The sequence below is a fragment of the Pomacea canaliculata genome, linkage group LG8, assembly GCF_003073045.1.
Source record: "Pomacea canaliculata isolate SZHN2017 linkage group LG8, ASM307304v1, whole genome shotgun sequence".
NCBI lineage: Eukaryota > Metazoa > Mollusca > Gastropoda > Architaenioglossa > Ampullariidae > Pomacea > Pomacea canaliculata.
In genome coordinates this window covers 15,427,023-15,449,038 of record NC_037597.1, presented here as the reverse complement: position 1 = coordinate 15,449,038, position 22,016 = coordinate 15,427,023, and the positions used below count along the sequence as shown (strand labels likewise).

The 22,016-nt window shown below is 44.9% G+C and overlaps 1 protein-coding gene across 1 annotated transcript; it reads left to right on the top strand.

Annotated features, from left to right (window-relative positions):
* Positions 1 to 824: 824 nt before the first annotated feature.
* Positions 825 to 21,836, top strand: LOC112570765. Its single transcript, XM_025249370.1, has 13 exons — positions 825 to 879; positions 13,807 to 13,893; positions 14,418 to 14,552; positions 16,071 to 16,174; positions 16,296 to 16,369; positions 16,899 to 17,113; positions 17,340 to 17,468; positions 17,684 to 17,825; positions 17,976 to 18,148; positions 18,821 to 19,084; positions 19,254 to 19,388; positions 19,786 to 19,905; positions 20,386 to 21,836. The coding sequence occupies exons 1-13, from the start codon at positions 864 to 866 to the stop codon at positions 20,997 to 20,999; spliced, it is 2,208 nt and encodes a 735-aa protein (XP_025105155.1). The 5' UTR covers positions 825 to 863; the 3' UTR covers positions 21,000 to 21,836.
* The last annotated feature ends 180 nt before the right edge of the window (positions 21,837 to 22,016 follow it).

Below are 22,016 nucleotides of genomic sequence, written 5' to 3'. Positions count from 1 at the left end.
TGTGTAGTGGTTCCTCCCTTGAGTGGGTTGGAGAATGTGAAAGTATCCTCGGTATCCTACAAGTCCTGACCTTTGTGTACACGTCCTGGTCAGACGATCTGAGGAAAGTTGTGAGATTGAACCTGTTGAGGTGAGCATGTGTCTGTGTCAATGTTTGGCCTAAAAACGGTGGTTGGTGTATTTTTGAATGTTGTGAATTGACGGTGGAACTTTTGTTTTGAGGGCTTTCTAGTGTTTTCTGTATGAGGTAAATAACAAAGTAGGTTATTGTTTGGGGGGAATGCTTTTGTAAGTAAAATTTCTACTTTTAAAGACTGATAATTTTCTGTCCAGGCTTTTGTTTTATTTTTATTTCTTCTTCTGGCTATCCACTTTGTGTTCGTCGGCTGTCGGTGGTTGGATTGTACCGAGCTACGCCAGGGGCAGCGGCAGAGGTGGAGACTGTTTATGTGTTCTTTTGATGTGGATGCTTAACTGTTGTTATGTTTTATTATTATCTCTTCTGAGCGCCACTCTAGAGTACAGTAACAATATCTTTCCGTGGTTGCTGGGAAAGGTGTCGGACTGTATATATAAATACATGTATCTATATTCAAGAGAGCATTGTCATGTATTTAAAATTTTTAACTTTAGTTTTCTTCTTAAATTTTGATGAAACCTCGCAAACTCGCACGACTCACCGGCTAGCGAGAATGTTTAAGCACACGACAGACTCACCTTTAACCCTGCCTAGCAATAAATAGAAACCCCCCTAGGCGTTGTTACCTCCCACCAGCTGCTGTTCGTATATAAACCTTCGCTTCACTTCCGTCTTGCACCCGGCGAGGCGACTGGCGAGAGCTCTGCTCCTCCCTCGGTCATCCATGGCGTCGCGCGCAGGTAGGACCTGTTGTCGCCATCTTGTTGTCACGTCATTGTACCCATGGTAACATCACTTTACCTTTACATACTAACTTATCACCTAAACGCTGCTTTTGTGTCAAATGTAGTTGTTGGTCCTTCTCTAAGGCGGGTACAGCCAGGCCGGATTTTTGATCAGGGTATTCAGTCACTGAGGTGAATGAACCGTAAAATGATGGAGAAAGTGTTGTAAACAGTTCTCTGTCTCCTCTTACACTGTAAACAGTTCTCTGTCTCCTCTTACACTGCATAGTAAACATTCATCTATCTCCTCTTACATGTAGTATATAGTAAAGTTTGCTGAGAATAGCTCCGTGTACACTGAGATGTAGGCTGACCTAACAATGGTGACCCCAGTATACTTTTGCTTATTTTCTACCGTATTTTGACATTTATTTGACTGTCTTTCTGTTACGTAAGCGGTTATGCGTGTGTTTGTGCGTTTGTGTGTGTGTGTGTGTGTGCTTTTAGCATGAATCTTTTAGAGAGATTTCAGTGAGAATGTTATTGGAATTCTTCTACCATATTTCTTACTATCATGACAACTATTCCACTACTGCTGTTGTCACCACCTCTCCATCCGTCATCGTCTCCTACACAGTGGAGTGTACACGTCATCACATCCCCTATACAGTACAGTGTACACGTCATCACATCCCCTATACAGAGGAGTGTTAATGGTGACAGACGTATCTAACAGCCGGATGTTTCCGTTACTTCTCCTCCATCGGGCTGTAACGAATGGCGCGAGTGACTTTGCATAACTGAAAGCAAGTTATTTTTAATAATATATTTTTTAACAAGTGTAGAGTAAAAAGGTACATGTAGGTAAATGAATGCATGAAAGTCACTTAAAGTTCACACATTCCTAAACATGCAATGCACATTCCTGTGCACTCATAAACACAAATCCACAGCGGCGCACTCGCCTTACATCTACAGGCAGGCAGGCAGGCAGCAGACAGACAGACAGACAGACAGACAGAACAGCAGGCAGGCAGGCAGGCATCCAGCAGACAGACAGACAGACAGGCAGGCAGGCAGGCAGGCAGGCAGGCAGACAGACAGACAGACACGCACACCAGTCAGTGACGATATGAACCATCATCTAAGCAGGACACTAGAGGCCATGCTGGTTAATACCAATTTTTCCAGAGATTGATACTGTCAGCGCCACTTCCCATCATCCCCTTCCCCTGGATACACACACGGCTGCCACTGTGGCAATGAAAAACAAAACAGAGTTGAATGTTAATGTGTTAATGTAAGATACAGACGGTCTCCTTGCTCCGTTTATGAGGACATATACAGGGGAAATGTAAAGCAGACATTGCACCCTTTCCTGAGACTGTGTGAGTATGATAAGAGCAAGAGTTTTGCCTGCAGTGACAATGTATCCCAGGTTCCTGATGGAGAATGCCAAGATGATGCTTCGCCACCTTGATGTGATTTCTTCTTCTCGAGCAGAGCAGGGCTTCGGTGTTATCATCATTAAGTTTAATATTCTTTGTTACAGTCCAGTCTCTGACATCACTAATACAGGTTTCCATGGTGCTAGTAGTAAAGTGAGAGCGGGTGGAGTGGAGCAGTACAGGTGCATGTCACCAGCGAGAACTTTTCAGTGAAAGAATGTTGAGGGTACATACAGTCTCGATGCTCCACCCAACCAAAGCAAACATCTGAGTGTTGTTTTTCACTCTCCTCCAACGAAAACTCTTCAGTAAGTGTTGAAAGTGAACTTAGAATCGTGTCCCACTGACCTCTTTCTGGGCAGTGAGGTGGAGACCTCGAAGCTCGGAAAAACCGAGAGTAAATACATGGAGAGGCTGTTCACAGCTGCTACATCCGGAATCTCAACAACGAACAGTGCTGCGGAGACAACGGTTTGCATCTCCCCTTGTCTCTCAAACTGTTTTCAGCCAGAAAAAAAAGGAACTAAAAAATCCCCCAAACAGATGTTTGACTTTGAATAGATGTAACAGCGAAGAAAACAATTTTCATGTTTGCATCTCAACAGAAACTAGTGAACTGGAGAGTGGAGAGTGATGTCCCTTCACCCAGGGCCGCCGAGAGCCAGCCCGGGCCAAGGGACAGACGACCTCTCCGGGCCCCTTGTACTTGTAATCGTAAATTATTTTCCCAGTATATAATGTATGTTTACAATTCGAATCTCAATATCTACACTTCATTCAGTAACGAAATATAGACTGCAAACAGTAGGACAAGTGCACTAGGATCTACATCACTACTTGAACATAAAGTTGTTTACATGCGAGTGGTTAGTAAATGAGGACAAATGATGTTAAAGGATCAGACTTGTAGCACTCCGCTCCACGCCCCCCCCCCCTTTAGTAAGGACTGTTTACGTCAGCAGCGATGTCAAAACCTCGACAGATTAGAACAACGGGTAGATGTATCACATCGCCTTTGTGTTCTAAGTGCTGCGCTTTTTGTACTAAGCTCACTGACGTGCAAGGAAGTTCTCTATGTAAGTGATTTATACTTCTACATGGAAAGAGGAAGAACCGAAGAAGTAAATGCCTAACAAGTCTTCATCGAGTGTCGTTAATAACCTCATTAAAAAAGTGTTTGCTGCGACGAACAGCAGAACACATCAGTTATCATTTTTATCAACTTACATAACAACACGCAGCACCTATCAAAGTCCCTTCCTATATTATTCCTTTAGCAAAAACCGCACTCGCGCGCGCAACACATACACACAGCAATAACTACACCACACGCATGCTGTTACACGTAAACACATATCTGAACTGAACTGTCGCCTTCAGACTCTTTAAAGCAGAAATTTTGAATTCATCCAACTTTTTACGAAGCATAAACTCGGTCGACTTCAAACCCCATCAGTCACTAGCCGTTAAAATACCTGCTCAGTTTTAGAAGACAAAGCAACTGTTTTAAAGACTAGTTAGCTAGTAAGTGTTAATACTTTTAATATTTAAGGAGATTAGAATATTTTGTAAAAATGACGAAAATAGAAATGTTTAGCATATTTTAGCTGAATAGTAATAGTTCATAGAACAAAGTTATACTGTACTAATATTGTCATTTTACCTGCTGACTAAAAACTTTATGAGCTTTTCTCACAAACTTCATTATTGTCAGTCAATTTGAGACGCTAGTCACTCTCATTACACTGATGTTTCCTGCCTTGTCAAATGCTATTTGCCAATAAACTCGATTACTATACTGTATGGTAGTGTGCGACATCACAGTTAGTGGGGATGGAACATAGCACGCACACAGGGAGGGTGGAGGCTGGCAATGTGGGGGTCGGGTGGTCGCTGGCCGGGTGACAGCCACGTGACAGAGGGAAGGTGTGAGGGGGTCGACTAGCGACAGGATGCAGGTGCGCGGATGTGGATGGATACGCCTAATCAACCATCCAAACAAAGTTATGCAGAGGGCAACCCAGAATCACGAGGTCAGAAGAGTTGGAGGACTTACGGATACATGTATCACCATCTTCAGTGTACCCTGCGCAGCAAACACTTCTCCTGCGATAGGCGAGCTCCGTGACCACCTTGTACGTTGACCTCAGCTCTGTTCTGTAAGCAGCAAATGTTGTTTAACTCGAGATACATGCATACGAAAAAATAGAAAGACGAGACAAAAATGGCGTATCATACGACTACTTCTAAGATGTTAATCTTTTCTATTCCTTTGGCTAAGGAGCATACACATATTTTAGTTACAGAAGTCTTACAAAACAAGTGCGAGCATGACAACTGTGAAATTATAGGTCACGAATCACATTCGCATACACAAACGCATACACTCACATTCACACTTACCACCAGACCTTCCTATATGCACCAGGCCCTCACTCAGACCAGGCCCTCCCTTTTCGTATACTTGAAGGAAACGAGGTACCCCTAATGCCAAAGCGAAGAAAGTGATGAATCAAATTTTTTTCTCAAAGTTTTGCACCAGGCCCTCCCTTTGCACTAGACCCTCCTCTCTGCACCAGACCCTCCCATCGACCTGGAACTTTTGTTAAAAAAAAGTTTTGCACCAGGCCCTCCCTTTGCACCAGACCCTCCCATCGACCTGGAACTTTTGTTAAAAAAAAGTTTTGCACCAGGCCCTCCCTTTGCACCAGACCCTCCTCTTTGCACCAGACCCTCCCATCGAAGTGGAACTTTTTTTTAGTCTTCTAATGCCAAAGCGAAGAAACTGATGAATCAAATTTTTTTGTTTTGCACCAGGCCCTCCCTGTGCACCAGACCCTCTTCTCTGCACCAGACCCTCCCATCGACCTGGAACTTTTGTTAAAAAAAAGTTTTGCACTTGGCCCTCCCCCGGGTTTGTTTGCTTTTGTTTTGTTTTGTTTTTTGTTGTTTTTTTTTTAAATGGTTAGGGTTCTGCAATTCACATTAATTCACGAAACTGGCTGCGTTCTTCATCGACGTGCGAGTCAAGCGATCCCACCGCCTAAAGTTGTTTCATTTCTTTTCATCTGCTTTGCAACGATATTTGAAAGGTTTCAACAAAATGCGAAATGAATGAAAAAAATTGTAAAGCTAGGGAACAGCCACCCGAGAATGTGCCTCTTTACACTTTCGCCGATGCCACCCCGAGGCGAGAGTCCGGGGCGTTAGTGAGAGCCTGACTCGGCAAAAAGCTTTCCCTCCGGTTTGATAGACTTTTCAGACTCTCGACGCGGAGGCCAGCTACCCCTCACTAAACCGTTCACTCGGTAGTAATGACAGGCGGTGTGTAGAAAGGGCTTCGACGTAATTACTGGAATTCCTCGTTGATAAGAAGAATTTCAAGCCCCAATCCCTATCACGAAGGACGTTCAAGGGGTTCGCACTGTTTTCAAAGCATGGTCACAACCACCTTGATTCCTTCTAAAGGCAGCCAGACCTGTTATTGCTCAATCTCTTGTGGCTAAACGCCACTTCTCCCTCTAAGAAGTTAGCACCGATGCGTGAAGAATCGGTGAACTATTTAACAGGCTAGAGACTCGCCCGTTATCGGAATTAATCAGACAAATCGCTCCACCACCTAAGAACGGTCATGCGCCACCACCCACCGAATCAAGAAAAAGATATCAATCTGTCAATGCTTACAGTGTGCGGACTGGGTGTGTTTTACCGTGTTGAATCAAATTAAGCCGCAGGCTCCACTCCTGGTGGTGATCTTCCGTCAATTCCTTTAAGTTTCAGCTTTGCAACCATACTTCCCCTGGAACCCGAAAAGTTTGGTTTCAGAGTCGATGAAGCGACACTTGCACAACGCTAGTTGGCATCGTTTATGGTCAGAACAATGACAGTATTTAATCGTCTTCGAACCTCTGACTAGCTCTTGACTAATGAAAATATGCTTGGCAAATGCTTTCGCAGTTGTTCGTCTTGCGAAGACGACCCTGCGAAGAGCCGCGCACGCTCAGGCTTCACGCAGTGACCGTCGCGAGACGGACCGCACGACCATGCCTGAGATGCAACTACGAGCTTTTTAAGCGCAACGACTTTAATATACGCTATTGGAGCTGAAATTACCACGGCTGCTGACACCAGACTTGCCCTCCAATAGATCCTCGTTAAAGGGTTTAAAGTGTACTCATTCCAATTGCGGAGCCTCAAAGAGTTCCGTATTGCTATTTTTCGTCACTACCTCCCTAGCCGGGAGTGGGTAAGTTGCGCGCCTGGTGCCTTCCTTGGATGTGGTATCCGTTTCTCATGCTCCCTCTCCGGAATCACACCCTGATTCCCCGTTACCCGTTGTCAACATGGTAGGTCTATCACGTACCATCGACAGTTGATAAGGCAGACATTTGAAAGATGCCTCGCCGGCTCGAGGCCATGCGATCGGCACAAAGTTATCCAGAGTCATTAAAAGGGACGGGGCCGAGACCCCGACTGATTTTGAACTAATAAAAGCGCTCTTTCCCGGCTTTGACGGGTCGGAGTTGGTTTGCATGTATTAGCTCTAGAATTGCCACAGTTATCCAAGTAGAAATGGATCATCTAAGGAACCTCGACTGATTTCATGAGCCATTCGCGGTTTCACCGTACGAGGCATGGCTTAATCTTTGAGAACAAGCATATGACTACTGGTAGGATCAACGAGAATGCTGTTGGGTGTACACGTAACCGCCTCCCACGAAGCAGTCGCCGCTGGAGCGCGGGTCCTGCGTTCGCGGGTGCTTTTCGCTCTTGCAACCGAATCATCGGTTCAAATTTTCAACGTGCGGAGCGTTCACCCGATCGACACGGGCGCGCTCTTTCACTCGAGACACAGTCAAGCGTTATTCGATACGCCGACGCGGCTGGCCGAAAGGAGCACGACGAACCCCTCTCTCTGCTCAACCAGCCCACGCCTGAGCCGTGGGAAACGCGACAGCGAAAGCCGCGCGAATCGCCAGCGAGCCAACCCGTACCACACCTTCTTCGGTCCGCTTCGAAACTGGCTCGCAGCAGGACGGGACGCAGACAACGATCACTTTCGACCGAGGGCGTCGCACGCCGAGCGAGCGCTCAGTTGCCGATGCAAAAATCCACAACTGGGTGAGCATTACATGGCTAATAGTAACCATTCTCTATTGCCATGTTAACTTTCTAGCGCCTTTCGGCACACCTGCTCCCCATATATATAGCGCCGACTTATCACTTCCCTGCCTTGTGCCACGCCTCCCCATGCACCAGGCCCTCCGCACCAGGCCCTCCGCACCAGACCCTCCGCACCAGACCCTCCGGTTCGGCAAACTTGAAGGAAACGAGGTTCCCCTAAGCTTCTAGTATCAAATTGAAGTTACTAATGACTAGAAGTGAGTTTTCAAAGTTGGGCTCCAGATCCACTTTCCACCAGACCAGGGGTGGGCAACTTCTCCGGTCGGCGGGCCGGATATGAGGAAATGAGGTCCTTGGCGGGCCAGATTACTGAATCAATACCTTAATCGCTTGTTTATCTACATATGCAAGGAATAAATCGTCTTTAATGTAAACTCGTAAACTTTAATTTTAAAGCATAGAGACAGAAAACAGTATTTAATGATGTTAACGTAATGTACTTCAATAGTTGCTGTAGTCAATGAGACAGCTGCGGTCGATCAAAGTTGTCAACAAGTTTACCATCACTGAACGATTTGCTGTGCTTGGCAATGTTGTATGCGACCACCAAGCTGGCATGAGTAGCAGCTTTCTGGGCTACTTTGGTTTTTACGAATACATTCTGTTGCTTTACAAGTTTTCTGTCCAGTTCTGTTGCTCTTGTTTGCCGTTCCGCTGCTGATAAAGTCCTGCCTTAGCCTGCCATAGCCTGCATTAGCCTGCCTTAGCCTGCCATAGTACTGCCATAGCCTGCATGTGCCGTCGCATGATGGCGGCTAACGTTGTACTCTGTCATCACGGCAACACGTTCACTGCACAACAAACATACTGCTTTCTTGCCGACTTCTAAATCTAATTCTAACTGAAAACAAAGAATAAAAAAACAAAGAAAACAAAGAACCAAAGAATAACTAACAGTCACTATTATTCGACGCAGTAAGCAAGTAATTAGAACATGTAGTGGGAGATTGCGGCAGAATGTGTCATGTACGACCAGAAACAGTCTGCGGGCCAGTCAAAATCCCGTCGCGGGCCGGATCCGGCCCGAGGGCCGTATGTTGCCCACCCCTGCACCAGACCCTCCGCTGGAACGAACATTTTACAAGTTTGGCACCAGACCCTCCGCACCTGACCCTCCGCTCAAACGAACATTTTAAAAGTTTGGCACCAGACCCTCCGCACCTGACCCTCCGCTCAAACGAACATTTTAAAAGTTTGGCACCAGACCCTCCGCACCTGACCTGCTAATAGTAACCTTTCTCTATTGCCATGTTCACTTTCTCGCGCCTTTCGGCACACCTGCTCCCCATATATATATATAGCGCCGATTTTGCACTTCCCTGCCTTGTGCCACGCCTCTCCTTGCACCAGGCCCTCCGCACCAGACCCTCCGCACCAGACCCTCCTGTTCGGTAAACTTGAAGGAAACGAGGTTCCCCTAAGCTTCCAGTACCAAAATGAAGTTACTAATGACTAGAAGTGTGTTTTCAATGTGTTGCACCAGACCATCTGCTTTGCACCAGACCCTCCGCTCGAACGAACATTTTACAAGTTTGGCACCATGCCCTCCGCACCAGACCCTCCTCACCAGACCCTCCGCGAGACACAGTCAAGCGTTATTCGATGCGCCGACGCGGCTGGCCGAAAGGAGCCACGACGAACCCCTCTCTCTGCTCAACCAGCGCGCGCCTGAGCCGTGAGAAACGCGGCAGCGAAAGCCGCGCGAATCGCCAGCGAGCCAACCCGTACCAGACCTTCTTCGGTCCGCTTCGAAACCGGCTCGCAGCAGGACGGGACGCAGACAACGATCGCTTTCGACCGAGGGCTTCGCACGCCGAGCGAGCGCTCATTTGCAGATGAAAAATACAAAACTGGGTGAGCATTTCATATATAGAAACCTTTATAGCCACGGTCCCTTTCGCGCACCTTTCAGGACGCCTGCTTCCCATGTATATAGCGCCGACCTTAATCATACCTGCCTTGTGCCACGCCTCCCATTGCACCAGGCCCTCCGGGCACCTGACCCTCCCTAGGCACCAGGCCCTCCGGGTACCTGACCTCCTTAGGCATCAACCTTTCAGGCACCTGCCCCTCCCTAGGCACCAGACCCTCCGGGCACCTGACCCTCCCTAGGCACCAGGCCCTCCGGGCACCTGACCCTCCCTAGGCACCAGACCCTCCGGGCACCTGACCCTCCCTAGGCACCAGGCCCTCCGGGCACCTGACCCTAACTCTACCGGCACCAGACCCTCCTATTGAACTGAAACTTCCAAGATGATGGGTGAATTCTCATTTGGTATGGTTATCGGGCTGGGTATTGTTGTGATCGGTTTTTGTCGGTGTACAGAGACACAACGTTGTTCGGAATGCGATCAACCGGCGAAAGGAGAAAGCGTTGCTGCTATGGACAACATTTGTTCAATTTTTCCCCTATTACTTTCCTTTTTTTTAAACCAGGCCCTCACGCACCAGACCCTCCTCTTCGCACCAGACCCTCCTCTGCACCAGACCCTCCTGTATACACCAGACCCTCCCATAGCACCAGGCCCTCCCATAGCACCAGGCCATCCATTTTAGTATACTTGAAGGAATCGAGGTACCCCTAAATTTCTAATACCAAAGCGAAGTTAATGACGAGTAAAGTTTTTTCAAAGTCTTTGACCAGACCCTTCTATCTGCACCAGACCCTCCCATCGAACTGGAATATTTTCAAAAGTTTTGCACCAGGCCCTCCCCCTGGGTTTTTTTTGAAGAAAAAAAAGAAAAATCGAAGTAGTAAAAGAGAGAAAAGTGGTGTGCCGCTTTACCGGTGCACCCGGTAGCTGCATCACCACCTTTCCCCTTTGTACTGAGGAGGGGGACTCGAGCCCATCGTCGGAGATGCGTCCGTCTGCGAATGCGGACAAATCTCCTGGTCCAAGGCTCAGTCTCAATAGATCGCAGTGAGGTGGCTGCTCTAAGTACGACACCCCGACCGAGAAGTAGGTCGTCTACGAATGATTTGGCATCTCCACGTCGCATGGGGTGAAAATCGTCCTGGTCCCCGCCGCGCACTGCTCGGCGCGAGCGGCTGATGACCCCTTCCTGTGGCTTCACCACCGCTGTGACACCGCGGCGTGTATCGCAGCGGCACTGAAAGTATCGTTACATATTCGGGCGGGATTCTGACTTAGAGGCGTTCAGTCATAATCCCTCAGATGGTAGCCTCGCACCATTGACTTATCAGCCAAGCACATAAACCTTTCGGGACGCCTGCTCCCCATGTATATAGCGCCAACCCTAACCATCCCTGCCTTGTGCCACGCCCCCCTCCAAATTTCTAACCGGGCGCGGGCCGTTCAGGCCCTCCCTAGGCACCAGACCTTCCCGAATCCCTTCAGCCGTTGCCGGTGTACAGCGCTGCCGAGAGACCGTTGTGATTCTTTTTCCGATTTTTGCCCATCGTTTGAGAAAAGACACTAGGCCTACAGCAAGCGATGCTCGTTAACAACGATTCCATTTGAATTCCCTGGGGAAATTATTATCCATTTTATTTCTATTGATTTTTTTGGTCAAAACAAGACTTGCATGACCATGAGAAATTAGAGAGAGGATAAAATATGTTACTTTTGTTTCAATTTTTTTTTCTACACTTGTATTGCTTTATTTTGCTTCAGTGCTGAAAGAAAGTGCACATCAAGATAGTGAACATGGTGGCTTAGAAGATTTATTTTCCAATGATCAGCGAAACCAAACCCATTTGACTGGACTAAACAGAGATGGAAAAATGCAAGACTGGGATAGCAGACTTCTCGATTCATTTCAAAACTGACACCATTGCTCTATTGATGACAGACAGGTGTATGTTGACGATGACGTGTTTAATTAAGATGAGGCTGAACCTTACACAGTACTTGTCTCATACATTTCATACATCGCAAGTCTGTTACATGCCACACACCATAATTCTTACACAGGAACGCGTTATGTTACAGGTCCCACACGTCACAAGTCGCACGCGTTATGTTACAGGTCCCACACGTCACGCAGGCCACACGTCATCATACTCACACGTGTTGTTCTTTTGCTCACCTGCATCTCCTACATCGCGGAGGAAATGCCAACACCACTGTTAGTGCAGACTTCGTGCGCGTGCTGAGTCAGAACAGTTTTGTACATCAGGTACCTGGTGAGAGTTTAGAAAAACAGTTACACACAAATACTTAGACACAACTCACGTGCCTGTGTGCGCCAGGTATTCGTGGAGTTTAAAGAAGCCGTTACACAGAAACAACAGACTGGGACATCTAATCTAAAAAATGTTATTTCCCACGAAGGCACATTTCACAAATACCATTTGCTTAATTATATTACAGTTTGACTATCATGCACTCGACTAAACCTTTAGGCTAGGGCAACGGCCGTGAGATATGTATGTGTAAACCTTGACATAAACTGTGTATTAAAATATCAAGAAAAATATTTCAGAAGCGAGTAGAATGAAAGGAGGCAAGAATCTGATTTTTTTTTTTAAATATCAAATTTATCACGAAATTTGACAGCTTTCATTAGTCCACGTGCGTTTGAAATGCTGACAATAAAAACACATCTGGATACTTACGACTCCTGTAACAGTGCACTCAGTACCAGTCACATTGCCTGAGTCACACCTTGCACCACGTGGAAAATAAGAAAACAGACCAGAAATCCCAATGGAGCAGGACACTTCAGCTTCGTGTTCATTTTCTGACCTGCAATAATACTGTACTTTATTTCGTCTTCCTGTAAACAGTAATATTCCTGGATGATAGATTATCCTATATTATCTACCTTGATGGGTGTTAGTTCCTTTGTGCACTATTTCTACAGTAGCTGCATGAAGAAAAGAGACTGCTCATGTAAATGACACTGAAGACGATGTTACACTGATTTTACTTCCAAGAAGTACAGTATTCCATGGAGAGCCAACTGTCAGCCTGTTATTTTAGACTGTAAGCAGGGCCGCCGAGAGCCACCCGGGCCCCGGACTAGACCTCTCCGGCCCCTTGTACTTGTAATCGTAAATTATTTTCCATATATAATGTATGTTTACAATTCGATCTCAATATCTACACTCAAACTCAACTTCTGCATGTGTAATGCTTGGGTGTTCTGTCCTTAGACCTTTCTTTAAAAGAAAAGAAAAAGGAGAAGAAGAAAAAAAAAATCCACTGACCAAGGCCGGGCCCCCTTGACAGCCGCGGGCCCGGGTACACCAGACCCCCCTGTCCCCCCCTCTCGTCAGGCCTGCCTTCACCTCACTGGCTGGAGAGGACCAACTGTCACTTTGTCTTGTCTGTGGATATACATCGAGTTTTGCTTTCTCCTACTCATCTGTGATGTTTAATGAGAGGTTTACCTCCGTTGTAAATTGTTCTTCAGTGACTGCGCGGAATATTTCTTACAACAGACATCTTCTTCCTCGAACGGCTTCTGTTTTCTCTTCTTCGTTTTGCCATCTTGCTTTGATTTTTGACTGCACAGGATTCTGCGCCTCCTTCACTGATACTTTTAAGTGTTCTGACAGTGTGGACCAGTGTGGATCATTGTGGCTAGTGTAGACCAGGCCGTTTGTCACTGTTGATTTACAACCACGTACATTGCTACAAGTTGTGTAAATGAGATTCTGGAACCATGCGCTTCACGATGTCATCTGGTGATGAGATGTGTATTTTTGCTTTGTGTGTTTGTGTGTGTGTGTGTGTATTTGTCTCATCCTCCATCTTGCTCCCTGCGTGTCGCTGACTGTGGTCTCAGTGCCAAGACTGTGCTCTCATCTCAACTGTGTTGCCCTCAAACTTCAAATTTGGTATTCTGACAAATTTTTCTTTTTGGTGGCCTTCACTTGATATTCAAGACATTGCTATACCGAAGATGAACTGTGCTGGCGGGAAGGAAGTGAATGCAAATAATGATAAGAATGCTGAAACTTTTTTTTTGGAAACAGCATCCATCATTATTATGTGTATTTGTCTCTGTAGTAAACCGCTTTGAGCCCGCCTTTAATGGTGGGGAAAAGCTCTATACAGGTCAACTTTTTTATTATTTATTATTATTATTATTATTATTATTATTTATTATTATTATTATTATTATTATTATTATTATTATTATTGTTTTATTATTATTTTTTTTTAGGGACCTGCAGAAAAAATGGTGAAACTTACTTAAAGCGTATTTAAAAGGGTCTATGAGGCAAACTTGGAAAACGGAATAAAAGCACAGAGTGTTTTCCCACAGCATTATTGCTTTTCTTTAGTGACTATATGGCATTTTCCGAAAAAATATTTGTTCTTGCCTCATATGGTTACAGATCACAGTCTCTTGTGTTGGAGCCCACGACCAAGTAATGTTATCGCTGTTATCATCCTGATAATGTTTTGTGTTGGCAGTGTCACAGGCAAGTCTGCATCCATTGAATACTCGATAGGAAATAGTTAATCAGTCTGTGATGATCTTCAGTAGAAATTATCATGTCACAGATTTAGAGAAAATTTGTAATTTGTAAAAATGTGCATGCTCGAAGGAACAAAATAATGAACAATGAACGAATGAATAAAAAAAGAGAACAAAATAACAAAAAAGTCAGAAATTAAAACGGAAACGGATGAAACGAGTGAAAGCATTAGACGTCAGGAGCAAAGTGAGGTGGACTAGACACTGGGGTAGACTGACTGTAGACACAGGGGTAGATTGGCTGTAGACACTGGGGTAGACTGACTGTAGACACTGAGGTAGACTGGCTGTAGACACAGGGTTAGACTGGCTGTAGACACTGGGGTAGACTGGCTGTAGAAACTGGGGTAGACAGACAGACTCTGAGGTAGACTGACAGACACTGGTGTAGACTGACTGTAGACTGTGGTAGACTGGCTGTAGACACGTACCTGGTTCATAGACAGCCTTTGCTGGTGTGCTCTGTAGGCAGTCAGTGCCATGACGGTAACCTCACCTGTGAGATGACCTCTCACCTGTGTAACGAGACCAGCAGCACCCCAGGCTTCGTGTGCACCTGTACCCACCTTGGCGAGCAACTGCCGCCACGCAATATCTGCATCCGTAAGATGTCATGGATTATAAAATTAGCATTTCCTCATCAAGACATCGCTGTCATCACCATAAAGATCATCCTAGTGGTTGCCGTGTGTATGTGGGAAAACAAGTACAGGTGACTCGCCATTTAAACATAAGCATAAAATAAGGACAGTCTCCTTCTAAGGAAGAGCGGCCATATTTTGCTCTTGATTTGATTTTCCAGCGATATAAATCATACCGAATACTTTATGTCCAACTTTTGTTCTGATATAATTTTTATAACCTTTCAATCCAGCTTTGAGTCAGTTGTATTGTTAGATGGACTCTTGTGCACTGTTTTGACCGCTCCATGCAGGTACGAGAGAGAGTGAAAGCCAAAGCATCAGACTTTTTATCAGTGGGAGGACCGAGACAAACCGACCAACAGTGACAAGCCGGCATTCGCCTCTTTCTACACGACAGTCGGTCAGATTGAACATTTTGCTGATGTACTCGCATCAACAGAAATTGCTTCCGGTTATAAACATTTATGATGGCGGCAAGAAACTGCACACAGTAGTCAGAAAAAGTTCCAGCGCAGTATTTATGCGAGTCACGAGGTTCGAACACGCTATTGTAAATTGTGAATTGCGAGTCACTTGTACTTACACCAGGGGTGGGAAATGTCTTTTGATCCTGCCCGCCAAGGCAATCATCGACTTTAAGTAAATTTATTTTATTTTAGTAAATTTAACTTCTTCGTCGCAACATAAATGTATATTAAGTAAACAATAATAATAATAACAACGTGTAAGTACAAACAAGGAACGTCTATTACGGGTTGGATAAAACACATACAAGTAAATGACGGGGTAGACATGTACCCTTGTCAACGTTGCCCTCGACTGTATGGAAGTTAGGAGAAACATGCATACATCTGCCTTCACCCCGAGCCAAGGGTAAACCACTTCCTGTTCCGGTCTGATGTCGGCTGTTGATACGTGTAGCGTTCTTCGACACCCCCACAACCAAATATAGAAAATTGTACATTAGGAAAAGTGTTTTGTTGCTATAAACTTCGTCTCTAAAAACTTTTTAATTATAAAATATATTTTACAGACTCCAAACAGATGTTTCGCTATGTTTTTATAGAGGTAGATCATTGTTTTCGTGCATCTAATTGTGAAAAGGCGGATTGTGGTGACTGACAGGACAGCAGTGCCTGGTATTGTACACCTTGCAGAAGTGTGAACACACTGGCGAAACTACGGTGTCACCAAATAAAGGCTTGCTTTCTTAAGTAGATAATTTTGTACCGCCCACGAATGATGTTATAAATATTCTTGAAGGAAGAATGGCTCCCCACCCCTGACTTACGTGTGTAAAAACTCTGTGTGTGTGTGTGTGTGTAAAATCTGTGCATCTGATAACCTAAAACCTTAAGAAACAGGTTTTACAACACCAAACATGTCAGATAGATATCTTAATTCACTTAGGCAAGGACTTAGACAAATGATAAAATGATATAAGAAATCCTGTTCTTGTTTTCATTTCTGGTCTCAGCGATTCCGGAAAGTCAAAAGATTTACGTGAGCACCCTGTTGAATATATCCTTCTCCTTTGTCCGCTGGAATGACCTGAATACTCCAGACAAAGTGAGAGAGGCGGTGAGTGACATTTACAATATATATTCCTCCTCATACACATTTGGTCTTTAATACATAAACAGTCAAAGGTATAGAGATAGATGAACTACAGACATCAGTCAGATACACTGGTTCTGTTCAGATCCTGACCAACTACCCGCCTGACGAGGTGGAGGGGTTGGTGAGCGGGATATTCATCGACACGGCTCCACTCCCGTGAGTACCGTTAGCTGGTCTGTCCTCAGGCTGTGTCTGAGAGTTAAACCTCTTACAAGCTTCAATTTCCTGTAATAAATGTTGTAGTTAACAGCAGCTATCATAAACATGATGGATACAGTAAACCTTCGAATATAAGATTTCTAGACAAGATAAATTGACAAAAATGTCGGTCACAGAAGATTGAATTGCCGTAATGACAATAATGTACAAGAGCAAACTCACAAAGTTTATTCTACAAAAGATAACATACACCTCTTGTTTATTTCACCAAATGCTCATGTACAGCTTTTTCTCACGTGACACTTTTCTGTTTCTCTAAAAATGTCTACAATGTTTAACTGTGTTTAAATATTCGTCTGTACCACTCAGTCTAAATATACTGCAATATGTCTGACAAGCGTCCAGCGTCTCTCTGCTGGTTGTTGAGAGTAGAGACCGCTCCTCCTGCACCGTTGACTACAGAGATCTTAATGACTATCTTATGTTCTTTGAACGAGAGATAAGCTCAATATTTTCTGTCATTTAGGGGGCCACTCAATTTGGGAAAACTGAAACTCTTGTACATCCTGGTATTTTCTGAGAATGTGACGACACGGATCAAGGAGAGTTTGGCGAGGCGCGTGCTGAAACTGGAGGAACTTCAGGCTGTGACGGTTAGGGGCGAGAACATCAGCATCATTGACTACATCGGTCTTTTTGACACCGAGCAGCAGCTGAAGAATGCAAATGCAACTAATGATGGTAAGAAAGATTCATCACAGACAAGCAGACAGACCGTAAAATTACAATTTCCAGTTAATGTCATTCAGTCTACTTTCCTACTCATGTAGCCTCTTAGACTGGACACACAGCCCACAGCTGTGATACAAATGTTCCAGATTGTTTGACAACCAGCCTAACAGTCAATTACCTCCAAGGTACCCAGAGACTTAACCTGCTGTTGTTGCTGTTGTTGATGTGTTTACAGCCATCGACTGGTGCTCGTCGCCCAGCCTCTTCTCGTGTCGGAACCACAGCACGTGCTTTGACCACGGTCTGCGGTACACGTGTCCTTGTAAAGTTGGTTACTATGACAACAACAACAACGAATGTCAATGTGAGTTGTCTCTACCTTTTAATGATGTAATTAAGGTGTGTGTGCGAGTAACAAAGCGGAGTAACTACACTGCAGTCCCTCTGTAAAGTCAGAGGTTGAAGGATGAAAGTGAGGATAAAGCGGTTGACACATGACACAACATTCTGTTGCACTGACACACGCTCGGCACTAGGTCAGTGTCATGGTTACAAACAAACAAACCTGTTTTGTGTCAGTGACTGTACGTCTGGTGAACAGCACGGAGCCTGTAGCAGGGAGGCTGGAGTACATGTCGGGAGGCGAGTGGAGGACCGTCTGTCAGCTGGGCTTCACGTCACTCAACGCAGATGTGACGTGCAGGCAGCTGGGCTTACCCTCGTAAGTTTGGTAGTCTCTCTCTCTCACACACACTTTTTTTTCTGAAAGAGAGATGATTAGAATGAAATTCAAAGTTATCCAACTGTGTAACAACAGGCAAGCATTGTCACGGTTAATAATACAACAGTTAACACTGACTTGACGTCACAGGCGGGGGGCGGTGTACTACGATGACGCTGTGTACGGCGAGGGCACAGGTGACGTACACATGTACCGCATGACGTGCACCGGCCGGGAACTGGCCCTGTCCCAGTGTCCATCAGAACCTCTACCTCCTGGTTCCTGCAACCACTCTATGGATGTCAGCATTCGATGTGATACAGGTATCATTACTAGCAGACCCATCAGCTAAATAGTAGCAGTTCATAACGAAGTGTGATGTTCATAGCAAAACTTGCGATGAAAGATCGTTATTTCGCCCCAAAAACAAACAAAAAAAAGTTTCGAAAACGATGACACTTTTTGATGCTATGTTTTTAATAGGACGAGGATAATTAAAAAGAATTTTGTTAACTATGATACACTAAAGTCTTATATAAATTAATGTGAGATTGTGAGCTAGACAATGAAGACAATTTTGTAATGTTAATTTATTTGATTAAAGTAACGAAGAGTATTTTTATGACGATGACATTATGTAAACTTATTATAGTTATAAACATTGCATGATGGTCATTATAATGAATTTTTAACTTTTTAATTTTAAAATTAAGATTTAATTCTCCAAGATGACCGCACAGCAGTAAAAGATAATTTTGCAACAAAGAGTTTGAATTGAAACGCTTTTCCTGTTCAACGACTGTAAAGAATACAGTAGATAGAAATTCATTTTTGTAGGCATGGATGTTTACTGTGAGTGGCTTATGGTGATGGCAAGAGATAGATATCTCATTATAAACAATGCAAGCACCAAGTTATTTCTTTAATTTATGTGAAGGGCAACATTTGTGACTATGTCAAACATCATTCATTAATGTCCACACGCATGTGTCCAGTTTGTGTGGATGACTACCATTTCGGACTCAACTGCTCCCAGCCGTGTGTGTGTAACGTCAGCAACACCGACGTGTGTGACCGAGACAACGGCACGTGCTACTGCAAGGCAGGCTGGGAAGGCGTGACGTGTGACGATGACGTCGACGAGTGCAGGCAGACAGGTGCATGTAGAGGACCGTTAGAACGATGCCAGAACACACAGGGCAGCTTTCTCTGTCTGTGTGAGGACGAGGCTGACAGGAATGAAGGAGGCGTGTGTACAGGTGAGTCTCCTGGCAATGTCTTCAGTCTTCCTCTGATCTTCTGCTTGAAACGTCTGCAGCGATGTCACTTTGAGGATGTTTATTTACATTATAATAAATTATTAGTACCATCACTGTAGACACACGTCTGTACGTGTAGACAACGGTCAAATTATTTTGTCTGTCGTAGGTGTAAGACCTCCGTCAGATCCAGAAGCATCATCGTCTGTTGGTGTCGTCCTGACTGCTGTACTTTGCAGCGTTGGTGGAGCTGCTCTGGTCGTCGTTGTTGTCATCATTTGTCGAGTTATCCGGAAACGGAAAGGTGAGTTGTGTGTCATACGAATATGTTACACTTTTATATGAGTAATAAATAAATATTTATTTTATAATAAATTAGTGAGATATTGAGACAATGAGACAGAGAGAGCGTGCGTGTGTATGTGTATGTGTACGCAGGTACTAGCTTTCCTACAGCACGTGACCACGTCGTGCTAACAAATACTGGTAAATTGTAACAGACTGCAATAAAGAGCAATTGTCGCCATAGAACAGATGACACAGACAATACAAGGAGTTCTAGTACATGATGTAGCCCTGTAACCCTGCACTCGTCATGGTGTCTAACTTTAAAAACTCGCTTCAGTGAATCTGTGCTCTGGGTGACCGACAGGTAAAACGTCGCATGATGACCTTTGACTTTACTGATTGTGTGATTGCAGCCAGGACATACCTCAGTACAGGGAAAGCAGAGCTTGACGGCTACGACAATCCGAGACACTCGGGTGGACATGAAGAGGTCTACGACGAAATTACTGACGAGGTGGAACTCAGTGAAGAAGGTAAATAATTTATCGCTTTCATGTTTTATTTCATTACAGGCAGGGCGGAGTATTTATGTTTTTAAGTTGACGAGTAAGCTACAACAGTAAGAGAACAGAAATAAACTATTCAACTTTAAAATTACCTACAACACTCAGATCAGTTTAGTGCTGACTGCGACACACCACATGTAGTAATGATGCTGGTGAGTTCCACATGAAACGACTGTCAATAACCAGAAACATATTTACAGCAGGTTTCTAACAGACACAGGACAGCATCAACCACTTGAAGGTACTGAGGGTGACAAAGGCGGTTGTTGAATAAGATGAAAAAGTCAGGGAAGGGATTAAAGCAGTGAATCAGTTTCTTAACTTATTTGTCAATAGTTTTAAAAGTTTGATTTATTTTCTTTTAGAACATTAATTTTATGCATGTACCAGTGTAGAGATTCTCAATCAACTGTTCAATTTTTTTTTTTTTAAAAATTTTTGCTACAGGAACCAGTGACGGGTACACGCGGCCAGACTCTGTGACCGTTGAGAGCTTGCTTCTTGCCAAGGAACTGCCAGAAGGGACAGAAGACTCAAACCATGGCTACCTGACCGTTACTGGCGACCTTTCCACAGCCAAGACAGCAGACTTCAGGTCAGACAGGCCTGAGCTGCCTCTGAGACACGTGACCGAGATGGAGGCCGGCGATGTCTCAGACAACACAGGACAGGTGTCGTCTCATGATGATGGCTACCTGCACCCTGTCGCACCTGAGGCAGATAAAGCAGGGAACTTGCCAGTTGACGACTACTACCTGCACCCCATCGCAAAAGAGTCGGACAACACTGGACAAGTGTTACTTAGTGATGACCAATCACTTGTGGGTGAGCGGGACAGTGGCGCCTCTCTGCACCCGGTGGTTATCCCATATTCAACTTCACAAACCTTCCCGATACCTTGTGACTTAAAGGATGACGACGGTTATCTCCACCCGTATGATCCTCAGAACCAATACAGGAATCTGCAACAACAGATGACGTCAGAAGCTGAGGACATCGTCAGCCACAGCGACCTGATAGACGACGATAACGACAGGAAGTTAGAGCATCCGAGTGCTTAGAACCAGACCAACCAGCTTTCGTAACTCTCGTCGTCAGGGTCGTTAATATATGTCGTCATAGGAAATACCAACCACAACAACTAAGAGCATGACAGAGTTCCTTCCCTAATATCAGCATCGGGCCATCAGTATCTCCATAACAACAATATCAGCGTCGAGGACACAGTATCAGGATCGTGGCCTCTCTCTCCAACATTGACTATGGCTATAACATCCCCAAAGAACTTTGTTGTGGGTGTTTGACCGTTGGTCGATGTGGACATTCCACTGCTTTTCTCGTGACTTCGACTTGTGACATAACAAGTGGTGAGGCCAGACCTTCGTTAACAGGTGACCTGTGTAATAACGAGTCCACGAATGAGTCTTGGTCTTGCACTCCTCCCAGAAACCAGTGGATTCAGTTTGTCGCCAATGACACTAACACAAACCAAGACAGTGAAAGGGAGCAAACTACGAAACCACACGTCACTGGTGATGTGGCTAGTCTCCCCTCCCTTGCCTCTTGGGCTTGACTGGTGAAGGGTGAGACGCTTCATCCCCACTTCGAGCCAGAAATTGTCAAAACCTCCGGCCACTGCCTGTCACAAATTGCTTTCCTGAATGTAATTTCCAGTCACTGGATTTGTTTCCCTCTGCCTGACCTCACAATATTATTCCCATGTTTGTCTTTCACTGTATACACACTGCCATCCTTCCAGAATGTCCCCTTCCCCCTGATTATAATGGAAATAGAGTTTATCCCACGTCAAGAGAACTAGGTGCGCGTGGTGGCTGTCGCATGTACCGTTGATGCTGTCGTCACGAGGATGTCCAGCAAGAACGTCGTGTACGATGCTCACTTTCCGGTGTTGCTGTTAATTTTCTTTGAACTACATTCTTAGTTCTATATGCAACTTTATTAACACCACTTTCGTCTCTGTGTCTTCTCTCCACGTGAAGAATTTGTCTGCCTCTCTGTCCATGAACATTAAGATCGTCAATTAGTCATAGGTAGCGTTAGACAGACAGACAGACAGA